This window comes from Bacillus rossius, chromosome 3 (genome assembly GCF_032445375.1).
Source record: "Bacillus rossius redtenbacheri isolate Brsri chromosome 3, Brsri_v3, whole genome shotgun sequence".
In the NCBI taxonomy this organism is placed as follows: domain Eukaryota; kingdom Metazoa; phylum Arthropoda; class Insecta; order Phasmatodea; family Bacillidae; genus Bacillus; species Bacillus rossius.
Window position 1 is genome coordinate 33,765,694 of NC_086332.1, and position 27,597 is coordinate 33,793,290.

At 37.4% G+C, this 27,597-nt stretch overlaps 1 protein-coding gene across 4 annotated transcripts in view; it reads right to left on the reverse strand.

Moving 5' to 3' along the window:
* LOC134530506 (zinc finger protein 608) overlaps positions 1-27,597 on the reverse strand; it is a 142,288-nt gene that overhangs the window by 5,134 nt on the left and 109,557 nt on the right. For all 4 annotated transcript variants that reach the window (XM_063365376.1, XM_063365373.1, XM_063365372.1 and 1 more), the window contains exons 3-4: positions 9,605-9,728; positions 1,761-1,848 (exon numbers count right to left, since the gene is read on the reverse strand). In XM_063365376.1, the coding sequence (XP_063221446.1) occupies positions 1,761-1,848; positions 9,605-9,728 (212 nt within the window). The remainder of the gene's footprint in view (positions 1-1,760; positions 1,849-9,604; positions 9,729-27,597) is intronic.

The following is a 27,597-nucleotide window of genomic DNA, read 5'->3' on the forward strand; positions in this document are numbered from 1 at the left end:
ACCACAACATTTTACAACATAACACAGTAAAAGTACTAAAAGTACTAAAAGTACTAAATTTGAAATTTGACATTACAATTCATGTTTAGGAATTAAAAACCATTTTATGAGAAAAACTTTTTTTTAACTAATATTAATTTATTTCACTCTTTTGGTGAATGAAATAGTTGGAGGTTGAAAGAAAAATATTATACAACTCACTCAAAAATTGTCTTCCTGGCTGGTCTAAAGCAAGGAATGGGTTGAAGACCACTGTTCTAATGAGTGACCATGATGCATTTAGTCAGACAAAATATTTAATTACTTATATATTTATTTTGTCTGACTTTTATCTAATATTACATAATATTATCTAGAATAAATTTGGTGCAAAAATTAATATAAAATGACAGTTCTCATAGGTATAATTGCAATAAAACAAAAATAATTATATGAAAATACAATTGACCGGATGTCTAAAAATAATTGGTGAACCAAATTCAGGTCATTTTTAAAAAACAATTTACATAAAAATTTTCTCTCTTTTTGTATCACACAGTAGTTTTTTTATGTATAGTAAAAAAATCAAAAATATTAAGATATATATCTACTAATAACAGGAGCTTGCACATTTTATATTAGAAATGTAAAATCTTTGCAGAAATAAATTTTGACATGGACATTTAAAGTTAATGTGCAACTAAAAAATATACTGAAATGATAGAATGTGAGTTAGCAAAAGGCCAGGGCTGTACGCATCAACCCCCCCCCCCCCCCCCCTTATAAAAAAAACCTATCATTCCCTACCAACAAAAGAAAACCTAGAAAAACAGCCAACAAAGTGGTTCTATTCCCCCCCCCCCCCCCCCCCAAATCAAATCCAATTAAATTCCTTATACATTGCTGCAAAAGGCTGCTGAAAATTAAAGTTTTATGACGTCCACCGCCGTCACCATTAATTTCAAGCCTTTTTCTTGACTTTGTAACAGTCCAGTTTTGTTGCATTGTCGTAACTTTCAGAACTTTTGTTGGTGGTTGGCACCCTAAATAACGCAACAAGTCTTAACAGAACAATAAAGTTTCTATAAAAATACTCTTAAAATCTACGGCTTGCCTATTACAAATCTTTAGACCGGTGCAAATTATCTATGTACTTCAGTAACTGTAAACCTTTATTTGTACATTGTTGTGATATGTGTTTCTGTACTTGTATCAGCAGCTTCTACTAGATAAGACTCAGACTGTGCAGTTCCAGAACTTCATTCCTTCTGGGTGAGACACAAGTCCCAGTTAAATTAAATAATTAAAACCAACACAACCCTGACAAGAATTTGCTATTAAATATTTAATAAGAAACAAGTCAGTTGCAAGCATTAATTAATGTTTTTGTAAGTTCATAAATGTAAGGAATAATGTAAAATATCTAATACTATTTGCAGATCAGTGATTTGTCTATGGAATAAAATCTAATTCTAATTAAAAGCACTTAAGGTGGAAATAACTAATTTTCAGCAATTTCAGGAAATTTTTTAAAAAAAAATACAGGCACCTCATTTTATCAAACAACAAACTGCCACTCAAGTACAGTACAGTCACGAGTTCTGACATTCCATTTAGTGTAATTAAAACTGGAATATCTCTTTTTAACAAGCAAAACAGAAAATGCAGTAAATAGCACAATGCGTAAGGATTTTAAATATAGCAACTCTCTAGAGCTGATGAACAACATGCCAATTCAAACAACGTCTAGGGAGGGCAAAAGGCAGTAACGCCCTGGTTACCTGGGAGGAGCCCAGTCGTGCCTTGTACAGTCCAGAAGAGTCCCAACGTATGTCTTCCCTCGCCAGGTTACGTTTACCACCAGAACACCTGCAACAAAAACAAAAAAAAATCTTCATAGGCTGTTGCTGTGATGCCCTACAGTATTTAAACACAGTTTTATGCAAGTAAATCTTCAGCAATACACGGAGTTTAAAAAAAAAAAAAAAAAACATGACTTCCCAACAACTGAAATAACCCTATCAAGCCCAGGAGCTAATGTACCTGGATTTTTTGGATGGCTGTCTATTCCTTAACACTACTGTAATATCAAGAAGAACTATAACTCATCCTATTAAACTGTGGAATTTATTCCGAGCCAACATGTTACACTGTTAAAATATAACAAGAAAGGACAAGGTGGACAAGGTACTTCTTGTTTTTGTAAATGCATTCCCAATACTTAATATTTTATCATTTGTGTTGTTTATCTTAGATTATACGTAAAATATCAATTATTTTATGCTGCAAGTTAAAAACAAATTTTTATCTAATTTCGAGATTTCATGAGAATTGCCCAAATGTAGGTATATTGCAGGATGTCCAAGTGCTACATGTTGGTACTATCTACCACTTGGACGCGGCTAATGCATCAACAGATCTCGACGACGGCTCCTCTAATCGCGCGCTTGTCCCAGGGAGAGAGGCGCGGTAATTGGCTGGGGGCCGCCGGGGGATGATGTCGCGGTGTTTTTGTCGCCTCTGACCTGGAGAGTGGAACATGGCCGCTGCTAATGAGTTGCCATCGATTACACTCCCCCCCCCCCCTCCACCCATCTCTCCCAACACCCTATGCCATCAAGTTCTGGAACCACACCTCCACGCCCCACCCTTCTATTTTTTTTTATTTCCCGGTCGATGCGACACAGGCAGAACCGAAAGAGAAGAGGAGAGGGGAGAGTTGTGGTTGAACAACCGCACACGGCATCCCGCTGGGTCGCTCGGATATCGTGTTTTCGTGCGGGATCACAGACAAAAAAAATAAAAATGACGTATTGCCATTGAATATATATAATGTATAGAAGTCGCGAGGCCAGGTTAAATTTTCTGTCCGGTTTCTTAGAAGAATTGTTGTAGTTCCAAGCTCCGCCGCTGCGATCGCTTTCATCGCTGTGTATCGGCCGTATACGCCCCTGGCGGTATTTGGCAGAACTAGGTTAACCAGCCCAGTCGTGACATCATCCTTCACCCCCCCCCCCCCCCCTCGAAAATCCCAGACCAACGATTCAAATTACCCGGCAGGTCTTATCAGCATCGTTAGGCGACCTTGAAGAGGAGCTTCCCTTACCGTCGTTTGAGAATGATGAAATCCCAAAAGAAGCTAGCCACGGAAATCACTGAATGATGGGATTCTGTACCCGAGTGAAGTGAAAATTAGCTATTAAAACGTTGTATTGGGCCAATAGTCAGTGTTACGTTCAAAATATGGTTTTATTTTAAAAGTAAAATACTTATTTAAACTATTTTTCGCGTTTGTAAAAATTTACTTTTAGATATTGGCAAGGAAAATCAACATACCTTAAACAATCTTTTCTTATTCAACGTTATCTATTAAGTAGTAAAAGGGGTAGATATTATTTTTAAAAATAAAAAAAAATGTAACCCACTAAATCAGTATTGGCAAGATATATATATATATAAATTCAATATTAAAATACGCACATTAAAATTTTTTATTAACTTTTTTCGGTAATAAAAATTCAGGATGATTTTAGTTTAATTGGTTTACGTATATTGCTATATTTTCTAAATCACATAGAAAAGGGAAAACAGTGCATCAGTGAAAATTCAAAAATTTAGTTTAAGTAATACTAGCCATACCAAAAGATCAATATGCGAGATAAGAAATTTGGTAACTGCTCTACATTTCAAATAAAAATGCATTGGTTTCATGAATACTGAAATGTATGCGTAATAAGGCATATTATGTTATTATACTAAGCATGACTATAACTAAAAAAATTAAAGTAATTTAAAACGATGGCAGTCTTAACATACAATAAGTGCGTGGGGGTCTTAGTTTATTTTTTAATTGGCTTCTTCGTCGGATGGAAAAGAGTTAAGATTTCATTAAGGAAAAATATATTCTCAAAGTCACTAAACCGGGAGATAGAAAATAAGGTAGGTACTTAATTTTAAATAAAAGTTAAAATAGACTTACGCTAAACCAATTAAAAATAAGTCGTAAAAATATTTTTATTTATTAAATATGTTCTATACTTGACAGTTCTTTGTGTATAATTCTTCAAAAATCTTTGAAATTTAATACATATTTTCTTAAAATGGTAGAATATCAGCAATACCCGGAAATTACGTGAGCAAAGCCACGGGTTATTAGATACACTTTTATTATAAAATAAAAACAATTATGCATTTTTAGTTCACGAATGTGATATTTTGTTTATTGCTTCACAACATTCATTTACCAGTTTCAAATTTCATCGTACCACTTGTCAGAAATGTCACCAAAAATGAGAGATAGTTTTTTTTGACGAATTTCAATTACGAGGAAACCTTTCGCAAGACTTTTTTCTTCGCAGTAGTCACTGGGACACCATTAATTTAAATCCACTAAGATAATAAAATTGTATGTATAATGATTTGTATTTGTATATTTATATAACTTCCCAACCAATTTTTAATGATTTTCATGTGAATAAAAACTTGTAAAGCAATTTAATTAACTGTGTCATAATACTTCTGATTAGATGGAAATACAAACTTTTCATCAGTAATATACGATGATAAAAATATTTATTATTGCAAAATAATATTCACTGTTCAAATGCAAATTTAAATAGATTATTCATACATGTTTCCTGCTAATTAATGGTTTAAAATAATAATTTTTTAGTATAAAATCATTTTTCTCTTGTGTTAAAATGGGTTGCTAAAATGAGGAATTATAAATATGTCACTTACTAAGTCCGTGCACAGATTTACACAAAACAGCAATGTAAATAATCTTTTTTGGTAGTTTCTAATTTTGTGCCCTGGATAACATGAATTTGGTTTAATTCATACCAAAGTGAATTTTTTGAACAATTTAAATTGATGTCATAAATAAATATTTATTTTATATTAAAAATCCACAAACAGTTTTTAAAATTTAATATTTATCACGCCAGATGGAATAATAAACAAAAAATAGCTCTTATATGTTGTCTGTGTTTAAAGAATTGTATTATATTTCATGGAAATAATATTTACCTTTCGGTTATTAAAAGAAAATATATTTGTATTCAAAATACTTGCGCATCGTTTTTACGAGCATAAAGGCCGGGATACATTCGCAATAGCACGCAAACAGCACACAGATAGCACACACGCACAGAGATAGCAGAGAGCTTGATGCTACATTCACGCACAACACAACACAAAATAATACCGGAAGCATTCAAAAAAGTTTTTTAAATATAAAACTCCCGTTCACAATTTTGGTCACTGAAGTTGGCATACGTGACGTTTGTTTAGATTCGTGTGTTGTTATTGTGGTACGGTTTTCGTTAAAGCCAGAAATATTTTAAATATTTCAAAGTTTACGTACAAAACACAATGAGCATTCAAAAATATATATCACTGTTTATTTCAAATCCGGCTTCCTTAACACATTCAGACACAGACTTCCAAGCATTTAATTTAGCTTCTTCATTTTTGTATCCTGCGGATCCCCTGTCATACAAAATATTTTTACTTTCTATTACAGCTATCAAAAAGCTATCAAATGTGCCTTCCATTTTTATGTTATCGCGTGTTTGAAAACAATAACAAACTACTCAAGTCAAGAGCACCAATACTTTCGTGACAATTGTTCTTTTATAAGCCCACTCGAGTAGTACTTAAAACTGTTTGCTGATTGGCTACCACCATGGTCGCGCACAGAAAATAACCTAAAAGTTAAAAGTTAATGAACTTTCTGTGCGCCGATCCTGTGCTATTTTTCTGTGCGCGTGCTATTTGCCAATGTGGCAGCTCATATCTAATAGTGTATGTTGAACTTCTGTGCGTCTGTGCTGTTTGCTTGCTATTGCGAATGTAGCCCGGGCTTAACTTGTGCATCTAACCTCAAAGCAAGGAATGTAAAGAGTGGGAACTCAATGCTATAACAAACACTTATTTTCTTTGGAGATCCGGGAAATGTGCGTTATTTATAAGCAACTTAACATAGTAAATCGTTAACTTTTCAGATCTATGTTGGCAAAATTGATTTTTTTTTGTGGTCATTCGCTACTGGGAATATTCACCATATAACGTTTAAGATTATTTATTTTGAATTACGAAACAACCAAAACATTATGTAAAAATGCTTCATTTTATGTTAAAAAAATTATAAACTGCATAGCCACAAAGTATGACATCATACCATTAGTTTCAGTTACTAATAACAACACGTGCACGCGTTTGAACAGTCATCGCAGCCATAGTTGTTTCATAGCTACCAAAATCATTCAACGTTGTCAAGAATTATTCCAAATTATGTTTTGCCATTTTACTCAATGCGCCACTCCGTTAACACAACATTTTATAAATTCTGAACTACGAATGTCAGTGGGAATGTACACTATACTGTACATTCCAATCTAATACGCTTTAAGAAATTTCTGTAGTTTTCTTATTATTAAAACTTAATTTTTGATGTTGGCATCTTTTAACCGCACTTTTTTTTTTTTTTCGGTGGCCGTACTCCTCCAATACAGTTGCGCCCGCCGGTATCTAAGCGCTCGGATTTCAACAAAAGGCACCGCCTCTCGATAGAGTGAAACAGAGAATTACGCGCACGACCTTGAAAAAAGCGACGCTACAGCTCTCTGGCGTGGAAGCTGGTAACTACGAGTACCCTCTTGTGGAAAGAAGAGCTGTCTAGCGGCGGAGCTAACAACTACCTCAGTTTTGGATCCGAAAATTGGAATAATAAATCCTATCCCCTCGCGACTTCTATAAGTTATATATATTCAATGGTATTGCTGGTTTCCATCATGGGCCAGGGGCGGAAGTGGGCAAGCGATAACGTCAAAACATACAGAGGAGCCTCGTCAACTCGCCGGACATCGGCTACAACTCAGTGACTTCAGCTACACCTACCCTCCTCGACAAACACAAAACACACTCGCACACTCGAGCCTCAGGCATACTGCGTCTCAAAATGTCCATTGTCTCTACTTAAAGGTTTAGTTTTTATTACATGAATAACAAAGTAGACAAACATGCGATAAACTAAAAAAATATATGTATATATTTTAAAACTACATACAAAAAATTATGATGTGATATAAAGCGGTCAGGTAATTTGATAAATGATTCTTACAATGAGAATGAATAACTAGAATAACTAGAATATGCTCAAGACGGCAACAACAGTTTTAACTGTGTCCCAAGCAGAATATCAGTAAATATTATAAAAATACTATATAATACTTTTTAAAAAAATACTAATTTTTAATAAAAAGTTTAATACGTGACAGCAAGATTTAAATTTTCACATCCATCTACGAATTACGGCTTGCCCTCACACGCCATGTAGATTTTTTTTTTGTTTTTTCATTTCTTTTATTTAAGGGATATTTATACAATTTTAAATCGATACCCTTGCATTTGTAAAAGGAGGGGGGGGGGGATGCAAGGGAGGTATTGAGTTAAAATTTTATAAATAGCCCTTTAATAAAAGTAATTACAAAAGAAAACTAAAATAATCAACATTGCGTGAGAGACCGAGCTTTAGTGCATTACTTTCATAATAAACATTTGGCATGATTTTAATTTTTTAAAAACAAATTATCAATTCCTTATTTTAAAAAATCATCTCACAATCTTGTTTTTTTTTTTTTTTTTGACGTGACAACGTCTAATAAATCGATGAACGCCGGCTGCGCGCACGAAAAAGTGTCCCGTAACGCACATTGTCCCACCACGATGTGTCCCGTTACGCTCATTGTACGCTTGCGCCGCATCTCTCTTCCATTCGATTGGAACAACCATCGATTTGACTTTTCAATCATGTTTTCGTCGTTTAAATTATTAATACAATGTAATTTAACGATCGTCCACCGATTTTCAGCACAATCGGTACGGTTATTTAAAAGTAATGTTGAATTTTCAAATACGTTTTTGACGTGACAACGTCTAATAAATTAATAAACGCTGGCTGCACGCACGAAAAAGTGTCCCGTTACGCAAATTGTCACGTTTCGCTGTGTCCCGTTACGCTCATTTTATATTGCTCTTTGCTAACCTGAACCTCCTAGCATTGCGACCGAGTCCGTGGCATAATTCTGTTTTCATGCATTTCAATGTAACATTTTCATTGCTCTTTGCTAACCCGTTCCTCCTAGAATTGCTGCAGAGTCCGTGGCGCAAATATATTATTTTTGACAGCATCTTGGTTTTGGGTAAGCCATTTTCCTTCATATCATCCTTGAAACACTCCCATTTGTTTCCTACTTTTCCTATCATCTTCCTATCCTTAACAGAATAACACAGATTGGAAGAAGTTAAATAGCAAACATGTATAAAAGTTATAGTTAAAATAATCTCTTCGTTAAAGTAATAAACATATTTGAATTAATGAGTGCAAATAAAAGTAAATTTATCAATTAAATTTCCTTTGTATCCATACAAAATAGTGATAATTCAATAAAAATGATTCAATTTTATTCATAAAAGTATGCAATTATTTCATCAATGTTTTGTTATGACGTTGTCACGTTCAACTATCGTCCGTAAACCGACTTTACAGACAACCAATTTTTTTTTTGTCGTCTTGAACATAGCCATCGCTATGTTGTTTAAGAAATGTATAGCCGGAAATTACTTAAAACTGCTTGAAAAACCAACTCGACGCCTAGTGTCAGTACATGAGCTGGATCTGCACTGTGGCTGACGCCAACATCACTGCAGGCCAATGAATAAACTCTTTTCTTTCTTTTTTAACCGTTGGTCTACCATTATTTAATTACGTCACGAAGTCCGCCAACTGCCACACAGCCTGGTGGAATCTATGCCGCATTTTATGAACCCACGGATAATTAAACCTTGTCTGTCTTGCGCCCGTTACAATTCCTGTTTCCGAGCCTATGCATGACGTAATTTAGCGTGAAACAGAGACACAGATATACGTAGGCTAGTCGGTAGAGTAAATGTTAACAGAAAGTATGCCAACGAAACAAAAAATGTTCCTAATTCAGTATCATTACATTAAGAGATGGTGTATTTTAATCAGGCAGGCAATCTATTACATATTACTGCAACCTTTCTGCTGTTAATTTTCAACTGAAATTAAGAGGCCACTCCAGTGTTTCAGGGGCACTACGCAACCCGCGTTAACCTCATAAGATGGAATGCTATTTTTATTTTGCTTATAACTAATTAACTAATATAGATTTCGAAATGATGCTTGCTTGATATGTAAGACAACGATGCTCTTATCAAAGCCCCTTTCTTCAAAAACGTGCATAAATTATGGTTCAAACCTAGACAATACACTTATTCATAGTAGTAAAGATTAGTATAAAACCATAATTTATGCACGTTTTTGAAGAAAGGGGCTTTGATAAGAGCATCGTTGTCTTACATATCAAGCAAGCATCATTTCGAAATCTATATTAGTTAATTAGTTATAAGCAAAATGAAAATAGCATTGAATCTTATGATGTTAACGCGGGTTGCGCAGTGCCCCTGAAACACTGGAGTGGCCTCTTAAATGTTGATTTTTTATTTATATTTTTGGGGGGATCCATGCGAAAGACTTTAAAAAGAGAGAGGACTGAATGACGTGACAGCCGACCTGGCAGTGCGGTCAGGTGGCACTCACCGCCCTCCGTCTCGTGCCACACGATGCCCTCGAGGGTGACGCTGGTGCCCGGCTCACAGGGCCCCAGGCAGTCCGGCTCCGTGATGGTGCCCACGCTGGTGCCCACGCACACGTCCAGCATGTCCTGCAACAGCCGGTCCGTCGGGTGTGTACACGCGCCCGTGTTCAAGCGGAAACCCTTTACGTCCCAACAGTGGCGTAGCCAGGATTCGTGTATGGGGGGTGTTAAGAAGCATGCCCCCCCCCCCCCCCCCCCCCCCCCGTATTAAAGCGGGCGCCGGGAAAAATTTGTATTTTAAGGTGTAAAATAGTGCTATTTTAGCAGTTTTCGGTACTTAAATTCAAATATTGTAATGTTAAAATTTTTTATTAAATTTAATATGAAATTTGTTTGAGTGATGAATAAGAAATTAATTAATGATTTGGAGCTAAGGGTGGGGGTTTTTTTTTGAACCCCTATACACCCCCCCCCCCCCCCGGCTACGCCCCTGCGTCCCAATAACTTGGTACAACAATCTTCAACCAGGTGAGGAACAACACCTCTCAGACGGTGGAGCAGAGGGGGTAAAAACCCCCAGGCCCCCGTCCACCAGGTGAGTTTTCCAGATATTTGTTTTAATGTTCAGTTCAACTCTAATAGGCAAAACACTACAAGTCCATTCTCTATTCGTAGGAAACCTGAAAATTTATATGCGATATGCAAAGATCGCGTTTTGCAGTTATCACTACAATAAATTTTACAGGTTGTGAAAGATTTATTTTTTTTGAATTGCGGGGGGTTTGAAATGATAGCCAGTAGTAGGAGAAGCCACGCAACTCCCGAGAAACCAGGCGAAACCAACACCAGGGTTCCCAACCGCCGCGCGAGGCTATTGTTGAAGCGCAGCACCCCTCGGTGCGAGCACGACACTGTTTACTATACCGTGCCGCTTCCATGCGCACCAGCGTGCGACAGAAATTGTGCAAGATCATCACAGCTTCCCCCCCCCCCCTCACCCCGCCAAAAAAAAATTAATAATGTTTTACGTAAAACTTAAAAGTTAGTTAAACTTAAATCACGTGTTATAATTCTAGCTCATTGTGATATTGTATATATTTCCGACTAGCTGCAGTACCAAGCGTTGCCCGGGCTAAACACAGGGTGAAGGGGAACTGTTTAGAGATCAGATGTAGTTAGTAATTGTCTTTTTAATTTGAATGTCAAGTGTGCAAAATAATTTATATCACTTTCCGATAACAACAGACGTTGTTCTGCCAGTTTATAGTTATTTACCTGGTATGTATGTAATCTAGACTCTATAAAGCAATATAGAAAAAAAAAACTGAAAAATAAGGGATTACTAATATTGAAAAGATTCCATTATCTAGCTAATGCTCGGCATGTATTGCAATGCCTCATTCAGTTTTGTTTTGTAATATGTTTGAAGTAGTTACACATATACAAATAATCTATCCATGTCTCTAAATATATATTTATCTCCATCTACATCTATAGTCCTATCTACATATATACCTCACACTATCTCTATGTATTCTATGAGGGTACTGATTGCTTCGTTGTTAATATCACACGGGTGTTTTTTACTTGTATGTGAAAATTAAGAATGATAAGGCATCTAGTGCGTGGCAACAATGTTAATAGGCAATAGGAAATAAACTTCTAGCGCCTGCGGCATTGTCAACACACACTTCGTACGTGTACTGCATGTTGTATATAACCCCCTCCAACGCATTTGATTCTAAATTGGACTTTTAGTAAGGATCCCTAATGTTATTGATAATATAATATAGCCTATTGCCTTCCTCGATAAATGTACTATCCAACACTGAAAGAATTTTTCAAATCGGACCAGTGGTTCCTGAGATTAGCGCGTTCAAACAAACAAACTCTTCAACTTTATAATATTAGTATAGAAGTATAGATATCACGGCATAAATGTTACCCTTACGTTTTTAGAATATATCTCATTCAATTTTTTATTATACTTCAGAATGCTATACTATCATAGTAACTTTTTTGTTTAGTTGCTAAGATATATATACATAAGTAGCATAGTGTTTGATCTAGCTCGCCTATGTTTTGAGATCTTAAAAATTACTCCATTTTCAAAACGCAATACCATAACCATTTTAGCCAAAATAAAAAAAAATACAATTATTCATAGATACGTAACCTATCTCGTCCAGACACATTATTTCAAAAATATCTTGTAGGCCCATACATAGTAGATATTATATATGAGCGTATGACCGCGTGATTGTGGTAGTACATGACCACCATCATTTTTTAAAATTCTAAACTCGAAGTCGAATTAGAACAATCTCTCTCTCTCTCTCTCTCTCTCTCTCTCTCTCTCTCTCTCTCCATTTCTTTCTCCTAACAACTAAAATTATTTGTTACCAACCAAAATATACCTTTTTTTTTACGCAACACAACTATTTCAGAGAACTTGAGAAATCCAGCGCCGAAAATTTGACACATTGACGAGAAATGTTTTTTGATTGCTGGCAGCCAGCATTTGTACCATATGTCAATAGTTTTCTTAAGTGATAGGCTGCAATGAGATATTTTTCTCACGCAACCCAGACAGACTGAAGTTTGGTGTTCCTGACATTTGTTGAGGGGAGTGTCTATCAACGTCCACACTCTCTCCGATAAACACATTCACATTCAGTTAAACATTTTTTGAGAGTTTGTTCTTATACCTTCAACCTCTTTTCATCTTCCTTTTTATTTTTGTATTTAACCTCCTGGCCCCCTTACAGGTTTTACTATTGTCAGGTTCGGATGAATGTTTACCATACATTTTACAGTTATTTACAATATAACAAACTTCTGGCACTTAAGAACACTCGTTCTTGACACGAGATAACTCATTGTTAACTAACGTTTAGATGTTTGTGGTTGCAGATCATCTGTGGGTAGTGCCAGAGTCAGAGTCGCCGCCGTGTTTCTTCTGACTGGCCTGTCTGCGCAGCTCGAGAGCTGTCAGCCGATAATCAGATCTCAGGAACAAGAAGACGACAGCCGCCCAGCTACGCCAACAGTCGGCATGCATATACAACTTCCCGACAGTTACAATGTTTACCTTATTTAAAAATAAATAACTGTTGGCTGCAGAATTTCCAGGCTTACCTCAACTTCTGTTTTACCTTTGAAAGCTTTTCGGTGTGCAAGGTGACGCGTAAGCCATGATTCTGCGTCATTCTTTAGTGGCGAGATTTTCGCTGGGTCTTCGGCGGCCACGAAAGATGCTCATCCGTTGACATTTAAAGTAAAACATTTACTATGCGAAATTAGTGTAAGAATTTTACACTAACAATCCAGACAACCATGCCGTTAATTGTTTCGAAAACATTTGTATGCGTATTCGCATGGGCAAAGTTCCTGGCCGACCGAACGTGATCGCCCATGAGCCAAACATAAGGCGATCAGTTAGTTTAACGGGTGTTAGGAGGTCAAGACAGCTCCCCACTTGAGAGCCCTCGAAACCGTAGTGGCCCAGCATCTGCACTACAAATTGTTTTAGTGAACTCATTCGTGTCTGTCTCGGCGAAGCCTTCGGAGGGAGGGAGTGGTGCTAGTGGTGGCAGCAAGTTGGCAACAGCCCCTCGCTTTTTCTACGCTCTTCCCGGTGATTGGTATCTCATTCTAATCTCCCTCATGTCCATTGGAGGTTCCGATCCGTTCGGTGTCGAGCACAACTGCGTGGAAGGAAGGAAGGGAATTTCCGAACACGAGAGACATATTTTGAAAAGGCGTGTGCAGCGACAGGTTTACTGGTGTTGTCACTCACTCCTCGGGGAGTGTCTGGAAGCGAGCCCGGGCGCAGTGCGATGGCACATGCCGGGAGTGCAGTGCTTGTGATGGAGGCGGGCGAGCCAGCAAGTCAGCTTCAAATGGCTTCCTGCCGAGGCGGGTAGTAAAAAGGAACAGGTTGGGAAAACAAAAGGATGGAGGGGAGCGCATTCCAACAACCCCCTCCCCGCGTGTGTATTTGTTCCTGGCCGCAGAGGCGGCGCCACGAGGCCGGGGCACTCTCTGTCCAGCAGACAGTCCCCTTGCGTCAGTTAGCCGTGCTCGCTTACAAATAAAGAATATATCTGCGCCCTGGAATAAGTATTATTACTAAAAACAAGTGCAAATGTAGTACAATAGTGAATATGAAACATTTCACCACAAATCCCGGATGTATAAATTTAACTTTCAAGTTCCAGCGTCATGGTCTTCATTAGATGAAAAAAAAAATAAACAAAATCGTAGTTCTGTTTTTAGTTGGTTGGCTGTCACTACGTTGATCTTTGCGTTATCCTGAATGTTGATCAACTTCCATGGTACGATGATTTCAGCTTAACGTCACAGAGGTGATGTGAAAACGCGTTGTGCGACTTACAGTTGAACATATCGATGGCGCGTGGTTAACATAACGAGACCCGTGTTAACTCCACAGCACAGTAGAACTGCATGAGTACCATAAACTTTGTTCACGACAGGGTGACACTTTTATGACAGGTGCTGTAAGGAACAATCAAACTATGACAGATGCATATTCCTATAAAATTAACAAAATAACTATCGATACCGGTGCTACATGACTATGTTTTTGCTTGGTTTATTACGTCCCAATATTGAACTTAGTAAAGGTGGCGAGTACAGGAAGAAGCGAGGCTAACTCACTAACTCACGGGTCATGCCCCAGCGCCCTAAAACCCGGCCAGTGCTTTCAACGGCCGTGACCGAATTACACAATCCAGTCGCAGACATTCACGAGCAACTAACGACTATCGCCTTTTCACACGAAGCGTGTATTTTATCACAACGGCGATAGACGACAAGGCAATCAAAAACCAAAGCAATTTCAAAAACAGGCTGAAAAAAACATCTTTGAACACTTACTTACCGTGATCACATCGCGGCCTAACTACTTACCGCGTGAATGTGTGAGTGACTGGTTTTATTATCATCGTGTTTTGACAACGCCGGATTGATTTAAGGAGTAAATTATTTTCCAGTACGTGTATGCCAATGCTTAATTCTTAGTTACCTTGGTTAAATTTTGTAATTGCTACCTCTCATCTTTGAACATTTAGTAAAAAAAAAAATCTTTCTATCATATTACCTATTCTATCATATATTATTTTTATGTTATGATTTTTTTTTTCAAATTTCAATGTATGATGTAATAACAGAAAATGCTGTAAGATGTAAGTTAAGGCATTTCGCCTTAACTTCGCCACATTAAAGACGATAGCAAATAAATAGAAAATAAATAACTTATTATGGGTTTGTGAAATCCCGCACTTCAGTCACCACGCTCAACCACCCGCTTCCACACGCCACTGATGACACCAATGCCACGTAGTTCGGCTACGTAGTAGCTCGACCAAGTTCTGAGTTCTGTCCCTAGCGGATGTACTTCAGCTTTTTTACAACTCGATCATTCCTACATAAAGATAAGTGGAATTGGTGTCATTATATATCCTACTCTAGAGAGAGAGAGAGAGAGAGAGAGAGAGAGAGAGAGAGAGAGAGAGAGAGAGAGAGAGAAAGAGACGCATATGGACGTGTGTGATACAGATACGCATACACACAACCATGGAATACTTTGTCCAAATCGATCTCAAGACTTACGTAAAGGTTTAAATCCCCATCATTTGGTTTTATAGTCAATTTCAATCGCAAAGTCTGGCTCAGACGACAATCAGGAAAATTAATTTTGTTGATTTGTTTCGATATTGCACATGTTCACTAGTAATGTTTTGTAACATCAAAATTATATAACTTTTTTTTTCTTTTTTTACATGCGTATTAATTTCCTCCAGTTGTGGCTAACGTAACAAAACTGAGCAGTTGCTAACACATGTGGATACCCTACTCTCGGCTCATATGGAAGTCACAAACGCACAAACAGACTGGGATTAGCTGCCCATGGCCGGCCATACATAATGCAGACCGGAAATTTACGCGTGAGCGAATAGAATATATAATACACAGCTCCGTAGCTTTTTACTTGGTGGGAACGATGTGGTAACCAATCTAAAAATAACTTTGCAATTAACTTTGCAGTTAATTTTCTAATCGTATCTAACTATTGTCTGATAATTATAATGTTCTATACCATGATAAACAAGTGCCCTACTTATTTTTCCGTTCCAAAATAAAAAGAAACCGAAATCTTAACTTTGTATAACCTAGCTTAGCTTATTAGCTAATTATCAAAAATTATATTACATTTGGGCTTTCATGTTTCTTTATCAAATATCAGCTGTTTTGTTCGAATTGGATTTCCAGAAAGAACTTAAAGAAGCCTGTCTCTGGGGTTTGGTAGATAGCTTTTAAACTCAAAGGTAGAAGAATCAACAAAATGCTGTTGCTCTTAAGGCTTTTGACATGCATTTTGAGCTTTCATAAGGCTTTCTCTTTATGTTGGTGCATGTTGAAAACAAGGATCCCAACCGAAGTTTCGGAAAACATATTTAAGTGCTTGTTTTATACATATTCATAGTTTATTTGCATAATAATTATCACCGTCTAACGTTCGCGGCAGAAACTCGTAACAGCACTTTTTTTTTACATATTCGAGACGCATTGTTTTGTTGATTTGCTAAAATGTATGATTTATGGCCAGCACAGTATTCTTTTGGCCAGAAGTTTCACAGATGGAAAGCCAATAAAACGTAATAGTTAACATTACTATCTAATATTATAAATGTTGATAGCAAAAAAAAAACACTCATTCGATTCATAATATTAGTTATATCTGCTAACCGTTTGTTAACGTGTGATTTATCTAGATATATAATTCAAAATAAATTTAAGAACACTTCTTTCAAAATTTATTATAGACAAAGGTTATTCATAAATTTCTATAAACTTTACTAAAGATACCACAACTAACAACTAATAACTTTGGACAAGAGATTTGTTTCAGTTTTCCTTGAAAACATTTCTAGTCTGGCCTTTTACCGGCATGCAACCTTTCGCAACGCATTACACTTTTTTTTTTGCCAGGCCAGAGGTTTTCGGGCATAAAAAGGAATATCATTTTTAATTTACGGGGCTTGCTTTCCTCCGCTGACAATTACCGGTTGGCTCGCTCATGCCTCCCTCCCCTCAGCAGACCTAGGCCAGCGATATGGCCCGGCCGCCATTAATGGCTGCCACCCTAAAAGATTCATTAGCCGGAGGCCGGGCTTTGGCAGCCCTGGCTGGCTGCTACCCGCCGCCGTATCGAAATGAGAAGATCAGAGAGAGAGAGGGAGGTATGAAGGAAGGAGGGAGGAATTGGAAAAGAGGGGGGAGGTATGTAGCGGGAGAAGGAGGGAGAGAGAGAGAGGTAGAGTAAGAGAGAGAATGAAAGAGAGATGACACACAACGCACGTGACCGCGCCGGAAATCAATACTGCGGTCGTGTCCTCCCCTCCAGGCGGACTCCCCAGGGATCCCATCAGCTCACTGAGCTCATCAGAGGTTTGGATAACAACCCCCCCCCCCCCCCCCCTAGACAAGCCTTTACACCGCGGTGCGGTCCACTGCCGATTACCTCTCGAGAAGTAATCATCGCGACGATCTTATGAGCGAATGGATGCAGCACAAGTGGGGGTAGGGTGGTGCTTCTTTCAACGGCGTACTTATCGATGTTCACTCCTCCCTTTTTATAAACACTTTAATTAATTGTGAGAGTCCTCGTTGATCCACGCCACAAGGCCAGCAGGGATAGTGTTTGATTTTTTTTTTAGTTTTTTTTTTTTTTAGTTTTATTTCATAAGTATTCCTTCTGTTCAGTTTAAAATCACCGAGGCAGTTATATTTTATCTATAAACTGCTCAAAAAATCTGAGTGAACGCACACACAAAGATTCTGTTAATTTTTTTTTCCCCGATAGCTATTCATTATTTCCGGCCAATACGTATCTTAAAATTAAGGGTATTTAGCTCATGCCAATCCATTTTAATATTATTTAATATTAACGTATGACATTAATATTAGTAGTAAATGACGTCGCTAAAAAAAAAGTCTACAAATAAGAACAATGTTTTGTTTTCATTTAAGTGGCCGACGAGTACAGAAAACGGCGAAGCCAGCCTGCCTGCCGGGTCAGAAACCCTGTCGCGTTCCGGTTCAATAAGGCCCTCCCCTCTTATTAGAGGCGTGGATCCATACAGACCGAGACAATTTGCTGTTTCACTTCGTGACAGGCTGAAGCTGGAAACAATTTTAACTTTGGCCCGCTTGCTGTACTGGAGGACTATACACGAATGAGGGACCCCCCCCCCCCCCCCTTTTTTTTACAGAGGTATCGAACCACGGGCAACCAAGTAAAACGCCAATGAGTAGATAGCATGCACCCCCACGTATGAAATTGAGTGTGGAATTTATCCTACAGAGGTCACCGAGCCGGCGAAAGTTTCCAGTCTCTGGTGATGTCCCAAGGTGTTGTTCAATAACTTGAAGAATGCCTGTGATTCGCCTGATGGTAGCGATTCCTGCGTTTTTACACACCCGGGGATCAAGATGGTATTTTAAAAACAAATATTTCTGTCCACTGAGGATAGTGGAGGTCCGAACCCAGCTTTCAGACTCAGTGAATGTTAATAAAGGCTAAGCACGAGGGCACATCTGTCCGCATGCGACACGTACGTGCCTAGATGGCGCCCCGTAAAACTACTACTCACTACGTGCGGGCCTCCGGTGAATAACCGCTCATTCAAAGCCTGCACCTACCTATACCAGTGTCGTCACGAATGATCTTAGGTACGATTGTATAGGCGGCTTCTGAGAACGTTTACCTATAAATCGGCGTTGCAAGCCAGTTAAGTGCCTTGCTCGTAGAGATGAAAGGGTAACAATATCCACACATACGGTGTGCAAACTTCACAAGAAACCACGCGATTTGAAAACTGCTCAAGATATCAGAGTGGGGACTGTTTACGAAATTAATTTAAGAATGCGCTGAGAGCGGAAGAGTAATGTTTCCGTATCTCGTTTTTAAACTGTATTTTTAGGGCCTTGCATTACACCTTTAGTTTATCCACCATCTAATGTTATGGTTACCGCTTAAATTTCATGGTTGCCCTGTGTACGACAAGAAGACTGTGCGCATGTTCACAGACTTCCGCTTAGAGGCGATACCGTGCCAGTCACACCAGCAAGCGTCGCACTTATGCCGTCTCACTAACACAGATACACCCCCGACTAGGCGGGCTCTTTAACCACTATGGTGCCTCAAGACCTCATGAATCAACTAGAGCGACTGCTTTAAAAAAAAAATTGTAGCGAAATCGAAAAATAATAATCAGAATGACTAGTCTTCAAATCAGCGTGTACTGAATAATTAACAGTAATATTTGTTAGTGAGTCAGGCAGGACTGCCACACATGAAAATGCACTCTATATTCGGCCTGATTTGTACCTACTGAAGGCTATATCTATAAATATGGTTTTTGTTTGTTTCGTTTGCTATCGCTTGTGGCAAAAAAAAATATTTACAGTTGTGGTACTTTTTTTATTCATTTGTTATTCTGTAACAAATTAACATACTGTGTGAAAATACAAAAAAAATCATGAACAAATCGATTGAGTTAACAATTGATCTGTGTTTACTGTTATAAAATATGTAGTTATGAGTCATGCACGCTTAAGTTAATTAACCCAAGTTGCAATGAACAACTCAAAGAGTTATTTAATGTTAACAAATACAGCTGCTAGTTAGAATATTTAAAATATTAAATCCTAATATGAATACAATTTCTTATACGGCAAACCAAGTTTGGTTTAAGATACAAAAACCTTACGGCTCAGATAGTGCACAGTATACAAAAGTCATAAACTAAATAGGTTTTTCAAAAGTATAAATAAACACGAATAAATTTGAGAGTAATGAATGGGAAGAGTTAAGAGTTTCTGTTAGCGGATTTCAGGTGGCCTGACGTCACAGCAAGAAATATCAGTACGCAAACTCTACAACCACTCGGCTGGTACGACATGTTTCTTCTTCCCAGTCCAACAAACTGTTTCTTCATGCCCGGGCTTGGACAAACAAACACCTCAGTTACAGCAACCTTGCAAATGAAAAGTTTAAACACCCATCGCCGGCAGCAAACAGTTCGCAACAGTTTGCACAGCCATTCTAATTACAGCCGCAAACAGTGTGTGCAGCGTTATTTCCCAGGGAAAGTCTATTCTCTGAACTTTTTTTTCTCTCTTGCGTGATGCGAGTGCAGCGCTTTCCATTACGGGAATTGGCCGCAAGCAATCACGATTTTTTTTTATTAAAATGTTGAATGTGAATGCATAAACACATGTTGTAGTTGAAAAAATATAGTAATTTATTTTTTTGAAAAAATATGTGTGTGTATATGTGTGTATATGTATATGTATATGTGTATATATATATATATATATATATATATATATATATATATATATAGCGTTACAGTCGATATAAATAATTACTGGCTATTTTACCATTCACTTTGCGTACCAGATAAATTATAGGAATTTTCTTACGGCATGTTAACATATTTTTTTTAACGATTCGCGGAACCGCATAATGTGTTTTCTATCGCCTGTATCTGATGTGCGGCATTAGTAACTTCTTGTGAGGCGCAGGCAGTGACGACTGCGCCACGAGCAATCCGCGAGGCGACAGCTGCACTCACGTGAACAGTGAACAGTGAACAGTGAACAGTGAACAGCAGGACCGTGACGTCAGCCAGGGAAGCTAGCACACTTTGCGGCCTCTCCCTTGGCGCCACTTGGTGTAAGGAACGGAATTCAAAGGCTAGCCCCGATCACAAACAGTGACATTCATGCCTGTCAATTTGCCAACCTACATGTAGACTTGTGCTTTATCTCAAGCGAGGGCACTAAATTACACCCAAGTTTTCACAAGAGTTCACACTCGCTCAGTCAGTTGCTTGGTGCTGTCTAAGGGACATAGCCGCCGGTCTCTAGAGATGCTGCGGTCTCGAAACCACCACGCATCGGTTACATCTCGCGTCACACAGTGGGTTGTGAGACAACCGAGATGACTCGCAAGGGGAAAGACGCAGGGATGCTCCAACCCTGACTACACCCCACAAACTAATCTAATTGAACTAGAAATGCAAATTACCTATATCCGATGTTATGACGGTCCTCCGGTATATCATGCAAGTTTGTGATTAATTAACATAATTCGTGTTGTGACAGTTCCTGTATTTCAATGAGATTTGTCATTGTAACAAAAGAAAAAATAAGCACGTATTTAACACCTGACATACGTGACTCCAATTAAAACTGGAACTGCGGAAGATTCCTAACTGAATGGGCAGTTTTAGTATAAATTTGCAAGCATTGGTTGGTTCATGAATTTTAAAGGTTTGCGTCCTTATTTTGACAAAAGTTTCCTAACTACATAATGTTCACATAACCATCCACACGCGGTGATTTTCTGGCTGAAAATAAGCCAGTGGGCTATAGACATCCCAACTTTATAAATACATGGATTACAAAGAGACTAGTAGAGTTACAGTTATATGCTTCGTGGCACAATAAAACCAAACTTTTTTTTTAATCTAGTCGTTGTAATGTTTGAGTTGTTACAGGAGGCGCTGCGATCGCAAGAACCGAGAATGGTGTCATTGCGGGAGAGAGCGCTGGGTATTTCGTGGTACTATGAGACAAAATCACCAATTGCTGTGAGCAAAATTTTAGCAGAGAATATGAACGGCTATTGCCTGATTACCCTCTCGCGTGCAGCGCGACCATCCGTCATTATATATATATATATATATATATATATATATATATATATATAGAGAGAGAGAGAGAGAGAGAGAGAGAGAGAGAGAGTTGGGGCAGCGCAGCAACCATTTCTACGAAGCCCTTTCAAGTCTGCTCGTGCGTCTCGTCCATTTTTTAGTAGTAAAGCTTTATGAGTTTGTATTTCTTCTGTTACTCCGTAAATATGAAACTAATAGTCCCGTCGTAATATGTGTGTGGGTGTTTGGGTGTGTGGGTGAGTGTTGGAAAGGCTTTATGGCCATCCGGTGTTAGTAAAATTATCCATAAAACTCTTAAATTTAATACCCATTTTACAAATTCACGACGTTATTTTGCCACAAAAATTGTTATCGGAAAAAGTATTTCTTTTTATTACAACTGTATTAAAAAATATGGTATATGAAAATAATTTTTAAAAAATATTGAACTTGATTAACGCAATTACAGACTAATGTAACATTGTGTCATAACAATTGTACTAAAAAAACAGCCATGCCAGGAATAGCATTCCGTAAATAACCACTCAAGAGTTAAAAGGACACTTTACATGCCGCTTATTGTATCGATTACTTAAAAGTAGGACGTAAGCTAATGAATTTCATTCAGAGGTTAATTAAAATGTCTCCACTGCCCGTGCCGAAAACAAATAAGGCAAAAGCGAACACAAACAAAAAAAAGCGAAACACGCCGTAAAAGACACGCAGTTTTCAGTTACGACCCGGAACGAGCTGCAGTTCCCGCTCGTGTTGTGACTTTACGTCATCGTAAAACGTAACAGCGTTTCCATTTATTTGATAGGAGCGCAAGCCGTAAAATTTACAGAGCTGATTCTGCGAGGGAGGGAAAACGATCGGGGAAGGAGTGGAAGGCGTTACGCCCTGCGGCTATTGCGCTAGAAGCGTGGAACGGCCGCTTGTTCCTTACAGCCTCGCCGTCTGGTTTACCCGGCTACCCCCTCCACGGCGCAGCATTCGAAACTAATTACCCGCAGCTCCATTAAACGCTCCTTACGTGATTGCCAATCAGTGAATCTGCGCACGCCGCCGTCACGCCGTACAAACACGCAGCCAATACGGAGAGCACATAGACACTGCGGGTTCAACAAAACATGCCCGTAAGAATGCTGTTGTCGGCCGCATTTCTTAACACGGAGCATTTTCAGTTTCTGGAAAATTGCGATTTGATTAGGTATAATAATCTATTCTCGCAATGTTAACGTGCCGGCCTCGATAATATTGTTCCTGGAGTCCGAAAAGATGATACGTGGGTTTCTTTTTATTTCCTATGATAATTCATTGTAAGTTTGGATACAAGCCAGTACACCCTTGTAAATACTTCTAATTACAGCCTTAGATTAATCAGAGAAACCAGTGTCCAAGTCTTCACCCAAGGCAGAAATACCTAATAGTATATTTACGACACTTGTAGTGTACTACGAGAGAACGTATAGCCTATAATGATTTTGCTGTTGTTAACTTAAGAGGCCGTGTCACAAATTTGCGCTCCTATCTATATCAATGTTATTTTAAAAGGCAGTTTTTCTCAAAGTCTATAAGAGGTAGGGGCCGGAAATTTTGCCTACTGAAAGTATACAATACATTTAACATAACCGCTTTTTTCAAATTTATTTATCATATCATATATTATTTCTGTGATGAAAATAATATTATCAATATTTTGATTTGTCCAGATACATTGAAATTTTGCTTATATTTATAATTATTTAGCAAAAACTGAAAACGCCATTGAAATGTATTGCACATTACCTTCCGATTAGTGTCTTCATGATCATGATGGGTTTATAAACCTGGGTGTAATCAAGTCTTTAACTATTACATGACAACATTTATACTTAATAATTTGGAGATATGCCTTTTCTATCCTCAGCCCCTGAGCTTTTACTATCTGGTCTGGCGACCGACCTGACACTCTTCAACCACCCCAGGGGTCTCCGATTACACATCTTATCAAAAAAAAAAAAAGCTGTTCGTTCATTTGTTTTTGTGTTCGAGCGAAGGTTTACTTCTCCATTAGTGCCACAGAATTCACACATTTATGCCAAGGGAATATTCCGCTGATGTGACGCCATACGAATGTATTATTCGCGACCATACAACTTTTTTGTTTGTCATCGGGAAAATGACGCCGCAGTTTGATTTTTTGTAGTAATATAAAATAAATTTTCTTGGAATGTTCATTTTAAATTGAGCATTTTTAAATGTCAGCGTAGAATATGCTTATCTGCCCATTTTGTTTCTTTCCATAATAATGAGTAAAGTTAACATTGTCATAGACATTTTATTATATTCGTTTGCCGTCCAAGTACAAATGTCACACTATATCGCACGTAATTATATTTTTTTACTAATTTGTTAGTTGTCATTTTATTTAAGTTATAAATAACATTAATAAAAATTATTACTTAATAGTCCAGAATAGAGATTGAGTTATTATTCATTTAATAGGGGTTTAAAATATGGTACTACATACATATTTATATTATCTTCTTGTCTTCTTTGTAACTTTACTGGAAGAATGGCATTTGGTATGTATGTTAACTCACAATGAAAATACTTCAGAAGTACTCAATTAACAGTGAACAACCTAGGGCCTATACTAATTTCATTATGTTCATGAAATATAATTGATATTACTAATAATGAACTGTATGTGTTTTGCGTAGAGATATCGTACGTACTGTATGTGGTACAGACCAACATTAGCTAAGACTCTGTAAATAAGTAATTTCAGTTAATGTGTAGAGAATATTAAAAGTTAGAAATAATGATATATATAAAACAATGCAGAGTTATCAGCATAAAAATAGAAGTTGTTTTTACGTAGCGCCTACTGGAATGTATATTTTGTGTTGAATTATGTGGTATGATTAGTATTCTCTTATTGTAAGTGTGTTTTGTTAAAATCTTATAAAACATCACTTACTGTTGAAGGATTTTCATTTTTTTTGTGATGATCTTACTTAAAAAAGTTTTAATTATATTACACATGTATATTTTAAAAGCATTTTAATGTATACTTATAGAATTGTAATAGGCTTTATACGGACTCTCACGATGCATGTGAGCATCTATAATTAATAGAGACCGGAAAAATTCGCGGATTCATTCGGCGATAGGCTAGAAGTCAAATACATATACCTTTTAGATGATTTTGCTATTGGCTTACTGTTCATCTGGACGAATCTCAACCAATTATAAAACACCAACCAAAGAAGGATCGAATCACAGACAAACAAGCTGAGACGACTAACAAGTCAGCAGCAAATGAACTGCCGTTCAGTGGCGTAGCGTGCCATCTCGGCGCCTGGGGCGGGAAACCCATTTTGCCGCCCCCATTCTATAGGTGCTTAATTAAAATTAAATTTCACATGCAATGAGGTACCTTTTATTGAAGTTAAAATAGGATGAGCGGTTTTACAAGCGGATTCTACGGGCCTTATGAGCAGCGAAGTCAGAAATAACTTTGTCAAAATCAATATTAGCAGCCAATTCTTGTTCAATCGACAATATAGTCAAGTATGATAGTCTATCGGAGTTATGTTCTTATATATTTTTAACGCCTTTTTGGTAATTATATTTAATTTTCGGAGCTCCGAAGTATATGATCAAATTATAATTTTTCGGGGGAATTGTTAAAGTATTTTTTTAGTATTATTATATAGCTATTTTTATAAGTAGTAATAGGGTATGTATTTTATGATGGATGCACCGATTTGTGATGAAACGATTTTATGATATATATATATATATATATATATATATATATATATAAATAAAATGTTGTCATATAAATTTTGTGTCTTTTTAACTTGCTGCCTCCTCTCACTGTTCGCAACCTTATTAGTATTTTTTAAGCCTGCTATTAGTTTGGGTTTTAATATTTTTTTGGGTTTACCTGCGCTCGCGGTACGGGGCAATATATGAGTTTTACTGTGTCCCGGTTTGCGGAAGTTGTTTGGTTTGCCCTGGGTTAAGGTCAAACTTTACAGTACAATGCGTAGTACTAAATTCAATGAGTGCGAAAGAGAGGCATCGACACGGGCCGACGCGTGAAACAAAAGATTTTGTATGAGTAATTAACACAATAAGGAGTGCCGCTCAACTCGGCTCGCGCGCGCCGGGCGGCGCGGCGTGATGCGATGTTGCCGTTCGTATGTTAACAAACAAACGTTATAAAGAGCTCTGTCAGTGATTTCGCAGTTTTTCTTTTAAATAAATATTAAAAAATAGTTGGTGCGCAAAATTCTAGATAAAAATGGAACATTATAGTGTGTCTGACACATGTAATGAATGAATCATAGATCAGATCTCAACCCGCTTCACCGGCGACCCGCCCCCGCGGGCTGCCGCCTGGGGCGGGCCGCCCCCTCCGCCCCACCCACGCTACGCCACTGCTGCCGTTATTTGCCCGAGTGTACAGGGGAATGTGCAGTCTATCCTGAAGGCCGTCGAAACCGCGAATTTTTTTCCGGTCCCTAATCTACATCAATATTATGGCCGTTTCACAAGATCAAATATTTATTGAATTCAATCTGTTGCATTCATTGTACATGATTTTCGATATGTACATTGAATTCAATACAAATTGAAGATGTTACTCAACTAAGCTTATTCTTATTAACTTATAAGTATTTTGTTTGTTCAGTACATAAAAGTAAAAGATTCGTTATTATTTAAATAATGAGCATCTTTAAGCAATAACGTTTTCAAAATATTTACATAAACATAATGGAATATATTTTTTAAATACTTTATATCTACGATCACATCAACGTCAGTATTATGTAATGAATGAGGTAATGAAATATCTTGAAAGGATATTTTCTTCTCTGTAAAGTAAATTTGTAATGCAGCCCTCTTAATGTTAGTCTTGTGAGTTATTTCGTCTTCTAATATGCTACAGCAATGTATAAAATTAAGTTTTGTTAGTGTTTTAGTCTTGTGTAATGTTAAAGTGTAATGTGATAAATTCAATAATTTTTTTGTAAGTTCGTATTCATAAAGGTAGGCTACATATCGTATTAAGATAAATAGTATAATATTTGTAAATTTAAATTCTTTGAAACAACGTCGATAAGAGGTTCACCTACCTCTGTTAAACTGTATGATGGTGCATTGTAAAAAATTAGGTAGTCTGACTTAAGTGAGATTGTATTTAGATTGTGTGTGATGCATATGCAATATCTAAGCATATGCATTTATGTTATTATCCTTTTAAAACGTTACATGATGAATTTCGTATACTTTTTAATGTCAACTAACATTATTTATCACGGACTATTACATCCAGATAAAGAATAATTACCACATGTTTGAAGATTAATTGTATTCCGATACGTTTAAAGTATTAAAATTTTTAGATTCGACTCATACCATAGTTGTATAAGTGAGGTTTCTTGATTCTGAATCCCTGCATCCGCAATTTCCTAGTGAGCCGCCGGTCAGATTGTCATCCTCTCAGATTGTCGAGGAACCAGATACATTTTTCGTCGAGTAAACTCGAGCTGTCAACCTTCCCACTAATCCTGTGATAAGGGTATAGTAGCTTTATCACGCGCTGCGGCTACAGTTCCTTCGGTTGAAAAAGCCACTAAATCTCACTGTTAAAAGAGAGAACTTCTAGAGCAGAATATTGGAAATAAACATTTACTGACACGGCCTCTTAATCGCACAAAGCAATAATTTCAAATTAAAAGCTTAACGTACACCTGCTAAAAAAAACTTTTTATAATGCAAACACTTGAACGAGCGTCCACACGCTGCGCTGGTGACTGAAGGGCACAAAAAGATTAAAAAAAAAAAAAAAAAAAGATAAATATATTCACTTCACGAGATGACTTCCTGGAAGAACATAAACTCTGGAGGAAACAATATTTATTCCGTTGGCTGTAATAACTTCCAGTCGAGTACGCTCGAACATCTACAGCACAATATAATAATAATAATAATAATAATAATAATAATAATAATAATAATAATAATAATAATAATAATAATAATAATAATAATAGATGCCACTGTTCACTGTTACCAGCGAATAACCCTCCAGACAGGTTGCATGTTTCAGCGATAATACACGACTCTCGTTTTCGTGGACCAGAATAATTAGTCTCATTAGCTTCGCTTCGTGGCGCGTTTCTTCTAGAGTTCTGCAGCACGCGACTTCCTCAGACCCCTGTTCAAGCAACACAGTTGATAATACCACA